The 12875-nt window shown below is 45.7% G+C and overlaps 1 protein-coding gene across 1 annotated transcript in view; it reads left to right on the top strand.

Annotated features, from left to right (window-relative positions):
• LOC126419178 (uncharacterized) overlaps positions 1-12875 on the top strand; it is a 72382-nt gene that overhangs the window by 33834 nt on the left and 25673 nt on the right. The window contains exon 3 of the mRNA XM_050086307.1: positions 49-387. Within this exon, the coding sequence (XP_049942264.1) occupies positions 49-387 (339 nt within the window). The remainder of the gene's footprint in view (positions 1-48; positions 388-12875) is intronic.

The raw sequence follows: 12875 nt of genomic DNA, 5'->3' as shown, positions 1-12875 counted from the left end.
CACCAGCAAGTCGAGTTCAGGTGTCTAACTGTGTTGTCTGTGTCGTAGGCGCAGCCGCAGGCGTTGTCCGCCGGGCAGTACCAGGCGGCGCTGGCCGCTGCTCAGCAGCAGGCGCAGTACCAGGCAGCGGCAGCTCAGCAGCCAGTCCAGTACCAGGCGGCAGCGCAGCCCCAGTACCAGGCAGCAGCGCAGCCCCAGTACCAGGCGCAGTACCGCGCGGCTGCTCAGCAGCAAGCACAGTACCAGGCTGCAGCGCGCCTCCAGCCTCAGTACCAGGCTGCAGCGCAAGCTCAGCCACAGTACCAGGGCGCTGGTGGACAACCTCAGTACGCAGCAGCTGGGCCGCAGCCGCAACCTGGTAGGCCGCAACTCCCTGAGGACTATGACGTGAGTACCACTCTACAAGTCGATAATCTTCTCCATGATACTAATGCTATAGATACACTGCTGGCATGACTCCCCAGTTATTTATATATTTGAGTTCTTTTTTTTTTTTTTTTTTTTTTCCCTAGGCTGATAAGAAGCTGGAGTTATATTCTGGTAGGTTCATGATGCCACCACCTTGACATCAAATACAATCGTATGGGGGCACAACCGCGTGTCTGCCTCTGCACTTGATACACAGGATGTAAACAATTTTACTGTTTGTAACGTACCACAATGGTAATGGGAAAGTCGACAAGGAACAATTTGATACAGCACACTTGCAGTCTATCAAGCTGGGAAACAACCTCAAAGTGACCTACAGGGTCAGCGAGCTGCACATGATTTTCAACTTCCTCTCACTACCGGCTTAAAAGGTTACTTCGTTAACATTAGCAAATTAATGAAAGAAAAACGACTTTTGCAACTGTTACTCAAACACCAGTTACGTTTACAGTCCGAAAAACAAAACTATTTAATTGTTCATTTAATTTTTAATTTTACGTTGCTAAAATTCACAATATTGTGAGGTAAAAGTTACACAAACATTATGTCACATTTTGTATGGACGATAACATGGTATTTTCAATATTCAAAGACGATTTGAGCCAGTATCTTGCGTGGCACGCATGCTCTGTGTCTTAGTTGGCTTTTGTAGGACAGCTTCAGGCTGGTTCCCAGCTTGATAGAACACAAGTGTTCTAAGTATATCACTTACACTACTGGGGTATGTTATAAACAGTCATTGTTTACACCCTGCATATTTCCGAGTAGCCGCCCGGGTGGCCGAGCGGTCCTAGGCGCTACAGTCTGGAACCGCGCGACCGCTACGGTCGCAGGTTCGAATCCTGCCTCGGGCATGGATATGTGTGAAGTCCTTAGGTTAGTTCTAAGTTCTATGGGACTGATGACCTCAGAAGTTAAGTCCCATAGTGCTCAGAGCCATTTGAACCATTTTTTTTTAATTTCCGAGTTGTTTGCATTTAATACTGTTTCACGCTTCGCAACCCCCGTAGTTCACGATTTTTGTAACTCCTCTTTCGGAGCTTCCTGGGCTCCACAACTTGCTTCACAGCTGTCACCCATCCTTTACGGGGTCGGACTTGTTTCCCTTTTCCATCTTGAATCAACCTGCATACCTTCACTGGCTATCTATTATCATCTACTGGTTGTCGACGATTACAGAATAGCAGTTTCTTCCTTTGAATAGCTTCCATCATGTTCCCTTTCGCTCCAATCATTTTCATGATTTCTTCATGTACGATAAGGCCTAACCTTCAGCATATTGTCTCCACTAATCCATTTCCATTATTAGCAGTTGATCTTATTCTGTTTCTCTTATTGACTAAACTTTGGAACTACGATTCATACCATACCTATACTGACTGATTGGGGCACTTCCAAAGAATATTAACAGCATCTTATCGCATGTGTCATATCAATCTCAATGTGTTATGATGAACAGCTGCTCATTCAGATTTCCAACAGGATCTGCATGAGCAGGTGGAAAAATTTCATTTGTCACTTAAAGTTTCCACTTTTGTTATTTGCAAGTCTCGTACCCTGTAGGAACTAGGGGAAACAATGATATCAATCATTTCTGAAAGACCCTGATTTCCAACCGGTGGACCGCATGGCTAACTTAACGGATGAATATTCGTCATTTTCTAAGAACGTGCTGCATTACAAAGAACTGTTCGGCTCTGGTCTGCTACACCTCAAACTATCTCTCCTGTTTTCTTGTTCTCTGTTCTGTAAAGTCTGTGAACATATCGTGTCATGTGTCCACAGCTATTCACCAACATAATTAGCAGTAAAACATGTTGTTTATTTACAGACAGTTCAAATGGTGACGACCTGTGCTGATTTGAAGCCATACTCGCCGTTTTACACAGATAAGAGAACCGTCGATTGACGTTTTCTGGGCTCTTCTTTGTGTAACCAAATGATCCCTTAACGCCATAATGTCGTGAATCCAGTATCAAACGAGTCGAGAAATGTTCAGCTGTGCGTAATTGAAGTAAGCATACTGTCCACATGAAAGTGTGAAAAATCGTCTAAACATTCATGGATGGTAAGACGCTCGATGTCAACATACGTCACCGCGGCGACATAGTGCACAGCCGACGCAAGGGTGAACACATCTCCAAGCTTGGGCAGGCACTAGCGCTCCACTAAGAAAGTTGTGCACCATGAGAATTTCTGAAAGTCACCGACAGGTGTCTTCTTGATGATTACACGCGTTTTCACGAGTACTGTAGATTGCAGCGAAGGATAGAAAGTCCGCTGTCCAGCAAATCCTATGATACAGCACTTCAACCGATGGGTTGAGGCGTCTCATCCGAACGAGGTGCAAAAATATTTCTTGAGATTCAGAGCTTGGAAACAAGAGCATCACATCGGACACTTGATTACAGTTAAATGCATGAAGCTATACATACCAGTTGCCACCATGGCGCCATTCAAGCAGTGGAAGAATTATTCATGTTTGGACGATATTTTACGATATACAGGGTGGTCCATTGATAGTGACCAGGCCAAATATCTCACGAAATAAGCATCAAACGAAAAAACTACAAAGAACGAAACTCGTCTAGCTTGAAGGGGGAAATCAAATGGCACTACGGTTGGCCCGCTAGATGGCGCTGCCATAGGTCAAACGGATATCAACTTTTTTTTTAAAATATGAACCCCCATTTATTATTACATATTCGCTTTGTGATAGATGGAGCTGTTCTAGTCACAAACGTGGTATCACGTAACATTCCGCCAGTGCGCACGGTATTTGCTTCGTGATACATTACCTGTGTTAAAATGGACCGTTTACCAATTGCGGAAAAGGTCGATATCGTGTTGATGTATGGCTATTGTGATCAAAATGCCCAACGGGCGTGTGCTATGTATGCTGCTCGGTATTCTGGACGACATCATCCAAGTGTCCGGACCGTTCGTCGGATAGTTACGTTATTTAAGGAAACAGGAAGTGTTGAGCCATATGTGAAACATCAACCACGACCACCAACAAATGATGATGCCCAAGCAGGTGTTTTAGCTGCTGTCGCGGCTAATCCGCACATCAGTAGCAGACAAATTCCGCGAGAATCGGGAATCTCAAAAACGTCGGTGTTGAGAATCCTCAAACGGCTCTGAGCACTATGGGACTTAACATCTATGGTCATCAGTCCCCTAGAACTTAGAACTAGCTAAACCTAACTAACCTAAGGACATCACACAACACCCGGTCGTCACGAGGCAGAGAAACCCCCTGACCCCGCCGGGAATCGAACCCGGGAACCCAGGCGCGGGAAGCGAGAACGCTACCGCAAGACCACGAGCTGCGGACTGATAATGGTACATCAACATCGATTGCACCCGTACCATATTTCTATGCCCCAGGAATTGCACGCCGACAGCTTTGAACGTCGTGTACAGTTCTACCACTGGGCACGAGAGAAATTACGGACGATGGTAGATTTTTTGCACGCGTTCTTTGTAGCGACGAAGCGTCATTCACCAACAGCGGTACGTGAACCAGCATAATATGCACTATTGGGCAACGGAAAATCCACGATGGCTGCGACAAGTGGAACATCAGTGACCTTGGCGGGTTAATGTATGGTGCGACATTATGAGAGGAAGGATAATTGGCTCCCATTTTATCGATGGCAATCTAAATGGTGCAATGTATGCTGATTTCCTACGTAATGTTCTACCGATATTACTACAAAATGTTTCACTGCATGACAGAATGGCGATGTACTTCAAACATGATGGATGTCCGGCACATAGCTCGCGTGCGGGTGAAGCGGTATTGAATAGCATATTTCATGACAGGTGGGTTGGTCGTCGTAGCACCATACCACGGCCAGCACGTTCACCGGATCTGACGTCCCCGGATTTCTTTCTGTGGGGAAATTTGAAGGATATCTGCTATCGTGATCCACCGACAACGCCTGACAACATGCGTCAGCGCATTGTCAATGCATGTGCGAACATTACGGAAGGCGAACTACTCGTTGTTGAGAGGAATGTCGTTACACGTATTGCCAAATGCATTGAAGTTGAAGGACATCATTTTGAGCATTTATTGCCTTGATGTGGTATTTAGAGGTAATCACGCTGTAACAGCATGTGTTCTCAGAAATGATAAGTTCACAAAGGTACATGTATCACATTGGAACAACCGAAATAAAATGTTCAAACGTACCTACGTTCTGCATTTTTATTTAAAAAACCTACCTGTTACCAACTGTTCGTCTAAAATTGTGTGCTATATGTTTGTATTACAGCGCCATCTATCACAAAGCGGAAAAAGTGGTCCAAATACAACATTCATATTTCTTTACGTACTACACAAAAATGTAACAAAAAATGTGGGTTCCTATTTTTAAAACATGCAGTTGATATCCGTTTGACCTATGGCTGCGTCATCTAGCGGGCCAACCATAGCGCCATCTGCTTTGCCCCTTCAAGCTAGACAAGTTTCGTTCTTTGTAGTTTTTTCATTTGACGCTTATTTCGTGAGATATTCGGCCCGGTCACGATCAATGGACCACGCTGTATATGTATTTGAATACACATGCCTATACTAGTTTCTTTCGCCCTTTAGTGCTTGCTTAAAGCAGGTTAATACCAACGCCAAAAGTACTCGATTTTGAGGTGGCGGTGAGGTCATATGTTCAGTGCTGTTGCATTGCGAAGTCGTCCAGTGGTCTGTAGGCGTCCCCTGCTTAATGAAAGTGTAGCGAGCCTGTACCGCGGCTACTCGGCCGCAGCCCGCAATTACCGCTGTCCGGCCAGCAGAGCTCCCCTCGGCGTAGCATTGATGTGCGCTGACCTCGCGCCTCGCCGCGCCACGCCGTGTCGTAACTCCTGCTTTCGCCGAGGGGCTTCGCTCTCCGCGGCTGCCCTGCGCTGGCCGCAGCCGCACCGGGCCAATGGCAGCAGTTGCGCAACCCGCAGGCTCTTTAACTGTGCCTGCGCCGTGAGCTGAGCCGGGCCGAACGCAGGCCAGCGGCCGGTTTCTCTGCACGACGCTCCGTACCGGGCCACGGCGCCGCGTCGCTTCCGCTTCCTGTCCCGCCGTGTCCAGCCGCCGAGAAGGCGGCCACGGGCACTCGGGTCTCCTGCCACGCTCTCGGGGCGGAAGCCTTCCAACTGGTCTGACGTGGCCCGACACGGTCTTCTCGCGTGCCACTCTCGTCGTTTCAAAGTAGCACTTACACCTCTAGTTATTGTGTGTACTCCGATCAGATGTCGAAAGGCGAAGTGGACCCACCAGTCTGTGTTATTTATTTTAATAGTCTTGATCGCAATAAAATAGAAAATTTACAGTTCGTTGTTTATCGGTTTTGGGTTCATTAAAAAACATCTTCAAATCATATGAAACTTCCTGGCAGATTAAAACTGTGTGCCGGACTGAGACTCGAACTCAAGACCTTTGCCTTTCGCGGGCAAGTTATCTACCAACTGAGCAACCCAAGCACGACTCACGCCCCGTCCTCGCAGCTTTACTTCTGCCAGTATCTCGTCTCTTACCTTCCAAACTTTACAGAAGCTCTCCTGCGAACCTTGCAGAACTAGCACTCCTGAACGAAAGGAAGGTTCGCAGGAGAGCTTCTGTAAAGTTTGGAAGGTAGGAGACGACGCACTGGCAGAAGTAAAGCTGTGAGTACCGGGCGTGAGTCGTGCTTGGGTAGCTCAGTTGGTAGAGCACTTGCCCGCGAAAGGCAAAGGTCCCGAGTTCGAGTCTCGGTCCGGCACACAGTTTTAATCTGCCAGGAAGTTTCATATCAGCGCACACTCCGCTGCAGAGTGAAAATCTCATCTTCAAATCATGCTTTCTAAACAGCCAGTAGCCTACCTATACTGATAAGCCAAAACACTATGAGGACCGCCCTCCGCGACGCTGCATACCGCCTGGTGCCGTTGCGGTAACGAAAGTACGAGGGCTGTTCGGAAAGTAAGGTCCGATCGTTTTCGAAATGAACCCAAAGTGAAAATAAAATATTTTTATTCGCAACAGTTAGCCACACCTTCCAGATACCTCTTTAAATGGTCGCCGTTCCTGCTTACACATTTGTAGTGGCGTTGTACAAACTTTCCAGTACCGTCGTCACAGAAAGCAGCCGTCTCCGCTTTCCGCCAATTCTCTACGCAGGTCTGCCTTTCGTTGTTTGTGCCAAAACGTTGTCTTCGGTGCCAGCGGTTCATGTGAGCAGAGATGAACAGTGGAGGGAACCAATTAAGGGCTGTATTGTGGGTGATCAGACACTTCACATCGAACACTCTGCATGAGCGTCTTCATTGCCCCTGCAGAGTGCGGCTGAATAAAGAAACGCATGACATTTATGTTATGTGGGCTGCATAGCTTCAGGGGAATTCTCTCACCATATCCACATACTTGGTGGGAGACACCTTTGTTTTAGGCATTGCTATGTGATCACTTCGCGCTCTGACCTGAAGAGAGCGACATAAGGCGATCGACAGTCACATTAAAAACACTGCCCTATACATCTGTGCAAAATTCCATCGAATTTTCACAGTAGATACCATTTCGCTCCCAGTCGGACCTTACTTTCCGAATATGCTTCGTATATATGCGGAACGTACATGGACGGGAATCATGCTAGCGAAGATGTGGGGTGGAAATGGAGAAATCCATTGAGATAAGCGACTTTGAAAAAGGGTAGATTATTATTACATATGGCTTATGAACGAGTATCTTGAAAACGGTGAAGCTGGTCCAATGTTCACGTGCTACAGTCGTGAGCATCTACAAAAAAAGGTAGAAGGTCTGTAAAAGTACCTTTGGGCGCTAAATGGTTGGACGTCCACGACTCTTTACGGAACGTGGAGTTCGGACGCTTCTCTGCTCTGTAAAGTAGGATAGGTGGTGGTGATCTGTGGCATCTCTACCGAAAGAGCATATTGTGGTGCACGCAGAAATATTTCGGAGCACATAGTTCGTCGTACACTGTTGAACATGGAGCCCCTAGACGACCACCCCCCACATGGTGGCTTAATGAAGTCGTCAGTTAGACTGCAGTGGGTACGGGACCACCGGTATTCGACCGTCGAACAATGGAAACGTGTCGGCTCTTCGGTTAGGGGGACCTGTGGTAGTAATCGAAGACACGCTGACAACTGCCAACCACCTACATCACTTTACGCTTGACCTCTTCCCCGATGGCGATGTTATCTTTCAGCAGTACAATTGTTCGTGTCTCGGAGCCACAACCGTTCTATAGTGGTTTCAGGAACATTATAGTTAAATCAGCTGATGTTTCGGATACCAAATTCGCCTGAGGTATATCCTAAGGAACCCATCTGCATCGCTATCGGGTGCCGTTACCGCGCACGCAGATCAGTTGCCCATTATTTAGGCAAGGTACATGACCTATGCGCAGACATCTAATGCCGCATGCCTAGACAAACATACCAACAAGCTGTTGGATCCCGATCAGCAGAATCAGTGATATATTTCGTTCCAAAGACGGACAAAGAAGCTATTAAGCAGGTGGTTGGTTCAAAAGGCTCTGAGCACTGTGGGACTTAACTTCTGAGGTTATCAGTCCCCTAGAACTTAGAACTACTTAAACCTAACTAACATCACACACATTCATGCCCGAGGCAGGATTCGAACCTGCGACCGTAGTGGTCGCGCGGTTCCAGACTGTAGCGCCTAGAACCGCTCGGCCACCCCGGCCGGCTAACCAGGTGGTCATAATGTTTTGACTCATCAGTGTATGTACACTGTTGGTCATAATAACATTGTAACTGAAAGGGCACCGCACTTACTCTTCATCACCGATTTCGGCCAAATGTGTAGTACATGCAGGGATTGGTCGGAAATGAAAGTGACAGAAGTGGCCAATTACACTTTGAGGTGCCGTGGTTGTGCTTGTAGTGAACACACCCCTGAGAGGCAAAATTGAAGTCCCAATGATCGGAAAACGGAATAAAGCTCTCTATGCAACAATGCAAATACAATTTTGAAAGGTAATGAAACAGTCACGCAACGGATAACTCCTTATTAAATCTGAGCTTAACAGTGCTAGGCCCACTTTTAAAAGTTAATAGTCATGCATGAAGTACACAGGCCAACGCCTGCCCGATTAGCCGTGCTGTGTAACGCACTGCTTTCCGGGCGGGAAGGCGTGCCGGTCCCCGCTCCGAAGCCTCCCGGCGCATTAGTGTCGAGGTCCGTTGTGCCGGCCAGTCTGTGGACGGTTTTCCATCTGCCTCAGCGAATGCGGGCTGGTTCTCCTTATTCCGCCTTAGTTACACTATGTCGGCGATTGCTGCGCAAACACTTTCTCCACGTATGTATCATTACTCTCTGCCAAGTAAACATTGGGGTTACATTCGTCTGCTGTGTGACACTCCCGTGGTGGGGCGAGGGAGGGGGAGGGGGGGGGGTCCGAACCGCACAATAATAACAACGGGGTTCGGTGTGTGGCGGCGGTGGGGTGAGTGGACTGCTGTGACATGTTTTGGGGTTGTGAACCACTGAGGGCTACGGCGTAGACGGAACCTCTCCGTCGTTTCTTGGTCCCCAGTTCCGTACAATACACAGGCCAACGACCACATGACACCACAATTTAGTTAGGTGAGGCATCTAACTAATGCATGACAATTCACGTTTATGAAACACGTTATTTATCTCCCTTAACGAAAATTCATGAGCGAGATCCTTGAACAAGATAGAAATGAATACAAAGGTAGAGAAGAGTTTTGTTTAATTTTGATCTTAGTAGCAATTTTAGTATCGGGTAAAGAATATTGCCAGTGGTCAAACAAAGAGCATATCAGAAAGGGCTAATGATAAGTGAACTGGGAAAAACAAAGACTGGTCACAAATGCAAAGTATAGTCTGCAAATCAAACAAGTATGTGTGATAATCAGTTACTGAAACGACTAACCCCTCAGACTTAACGTCACATTAACGATTCCACGGAAAAGCACTGCTTCCAGAATCTCATCAAATAAACTTCCAGCACTCGGCTGCATGCGTGCCGGCTGTGAGCGGCAGTCAATAGCGTACTGGACTCATCTTCTCCTTTGCGGCCCGCGAGGATGCCAATAAGACCGTCGTCTGTCAACACAGGAGGGAGAGTGTCTTTTTAGAGCTCCCAGTCATCCACCAGTGACGGTAGTGATTCCGAACGCCATCCAACTTGCAGCTAAGTTTTGCCGAGACTGCAGCCACTGCTCCTATGAAATTTGAAGATTGCGCCGGAGCGCCAGCAAAAGTGTGACTCTTTGTTTTGGGGAAGGGAGCATGGGCTGAAGCTAACCGTCTTTCTAGCAACGTTCCAGAGCAGCCTTTGAGACGCAAAACTTCCAACTGCCGTTTTTTTTAAAAAAAAAAGATAAAGGAGACTTTCCTTCACATTGGTCTTTGCGTGAGCGCTTTCTAGCCTCCCAGCACGTTATCTCCCATTGCGTTGACGTGGCGAGCCCCGAGTCGGGGGAAGCACGATTGTGGAGGTAACATCTCAGTTACCCATTAATTATGTTAATGGGTCTGGGGAGTACTATTAGAGCACAAAAATATAAGTAAAATATGTAGGGTGCCGCTACATGAATAATGAAGCCTCCTTACAATTGTCAGAAATGGAAGAACACAAGTGTGTCCCAGATGTTCAATTTATGTTGGCTTACATTCCAGGAAACGGATGGCGCAGAACCGTAATTCGAGAGTCGTCGAGTCAATCCCCATGGGAACTTTTATTTTCAATTCTTATAGTTGTTACACTGAAAATAAACCGAAATAAATTTCAATACATTGTACTTACTAATGTTTCATAATAGGCAAAGGAAGATTTGGAAGGGGAAATAAATTTCCTGGAAGAAATCATAAGGCGTAGAAAACCTCGTATATAAAATTACTTTTATTATTTCACAGTTGATGATTTTTACGTACTACGGTGGCATTCATCGTAAAAACAGGGGAAGCAGTAATTTTTTCGACATCCTGCACACGTTGTAAACGCCAAATTCTAACAATTAAATGATTGTTTTTAAGTGTCTATAGAAAACAAAATTTTTTTACATTCACGAATGGTTGTCACTCATTGTACAGTTTGGCACCAAACAACACATAACGCACCATTTCGCTACATATTGTCGAGAATAGCTTGCGATGTGCAATGGAGTGTATTTTGATGTCATCTCCTGGGGATATTACGACGATATAAGAGCAGTTTCCAGAATTTTTGATCAAATTCTTTACCTGACCACAAAATCGAAGATCGCAAGGTTGTACTAATGGAGTACCGCGCCGTATGCGAGTGGGTTTCTTTGTTAATACTTCTATTATTTGCAGTGTAAGTAACGTAAAAATCGAAAAATTTAATTATTTATATATAGTCCACATAAGGACTCGATCCCACAACCCTCGTATTACCGCTGAGCACTCTTTGCGCTGCGCCAATCGCTTCCTGGAAACTACGCTAACATAAATGGTTCATGCGCAGCCCGATCCGTGTCTAAAATGTTAATTTTTCATAACACTTGGCCAATCCCAGTATATGCTATAAATCTGGACGGAATTGCCTACTCATTACCACCGAGTTCGTCCAAATTTGTGATATATGCTGGGCTTGACTAGAAATGAAAGTGACAGAAGTGGTCGCCTTGTAAGTGTAATTCATATCACGCTTACTAAGAAATCTACATGGCCAACACTTTACTTACGTACTGACCTTTTATTAAACATGATATGAATTGCACTTAGTAAGATGTTGTTGTGGCCAACATTGTACGAAGGTACTATTTCTTTAGTAAGCATGATCTGAACATTGTTGTTGATTAACCGATCTTTCGTTGGCATCTTCGGGTTTGTATGAACGGTATTCTACCGAAAGTAAAAAAAAAAAGAAAAGAAAAAAAAGTGCCTCAGGAATGCCTGTGTCACTGTTGACAGTGATCATACCTCCTTTGACTCTTCTGTTAACATTTCAGCAAAGCGTGGGTGTGGACTGGCGCCTGGTTTACGTCAAGAAGCTGAAAGTTTACTGCCAAAGCTTGTGACTGAAAGTGAACCGGTACCATACGAAACTGATGAGGACGATAATGCACTGAGATAAATTTCTGCTTCTTTTCGTAATACATGATAAATATTTCCACAATTTGCGATGGAATTTGGGACGATTCTGTTACTAACACCCATCGATGTTGTCTCATACTTGTTACTGCGAAGGGCACTTGACTTGAGTCACCGATTGGGCGGTTTAATGCGTGTTTTTGACCCATGTTGAGTTACAGACATCAGGAACGTGAAACCCATGGAGACTGATAGCCTATTCCTCTTGATTAGCACCGAGAGGGCAACCGAGCTTAATATCCGTATCTCACATACGGACGGAATAAACAGTGTCATGTACGTGTTTGGAAAGGTTTTTGACTTAGCCCAGGACACGCGGACGTGGCAGTCAGGCCTCAACCTCTTCCATCTGCAGCATTCATACATACAGTACGTCTACAAATTACGGCGAGTAATGCCATTTCACGCCTTTACGGAAAGAAAAATAAATTACTGACGCAAGAGGTTATGATATTCTTGAACAGAAATAATTTGCCAATTACGGCCATCGCTGTTTCATGCCTCTCTTTCTCTCTCTCTCTCTCTGTCTCTCTCTTTTCGGGACACCATTAATTACTAATGGTTAGTCTTCTACAAAGCAAATACGAAATAGGTAACGCAACTATGGATAATCAACATTATTTCCTGCTGTCAGAGCTGTTTTTCAGTCAAGAGCAATGGTGTTGCTAATTTCACTAGCCATCACTTAACATGGCTTCGGCTTCAGGAATAGTGTGTATGTAATCAAGCCACTTCAGTCCGGAACTGCGCTGCTGCTACGGTCGCAGGTTCGAATCCTGCCTCGGGCATGGATGTGTGTGATGCCCTTAGGTTAGTCAGGTTTAAGTAGTTTTAAGTTTAGGGGACTGATGACCTCAGATGTTACGTCCCATAGTGCTTAGAGCCATCTGAACCATTTTAATCAAGCCAATTCAATCGGTCTTGCACGAAACGTTACAGGGTTTCGTAAGAAACTACACGCATCGAGCAATTAACTTTCCTTAACTTGGATGGGAATACACTATTTCCTAAAATTCAAAAATTCGTCGATGAATTACCACTGCATCTACCAGACATCTCCATAACGTTTGTATTTACCAGTAATGAAGTACGAGGTGTGCAAAACATAACGACGCAAGTAACTTTCGTGTGATATGTCACGTGTTATAGCCCGATGAAACTTGGTCCGTGAGTACAAAGAACTGCTGCAATAGTACTAAGGGTAACTGAAAGAAATACGCTGTGAGACGAACACAAATGACAATACTTATACTGAAGTCACCGCGATTTATGATGGCCCCTTGGACTGAGTGATCACCACGGACCGCAGTACACTTTGATAACTTGGTCCCATGCTGGAGTT

Source organism: Schistocerca serialis, chromosome 9, assembly GCF_023864345.2.
Source record: "Schistocerca serialis cubense isolate TAMUIC-IGC-003099 chromosome 9, iqSchSeri2.2, whole genome shotgun sequence".
Classification (NCBI taxonomy): domain Eukaryota; kingdom Metazoa; phylum Arthropoda; class Insecta; order Orthoptera; family Acrididae; genus Schistocerca; species Schistocerca serialis.
Note: the sequence above shows the minus strand (reverse complement) of the source record. Positions and strands in the feature narration are given on the sequence as shown.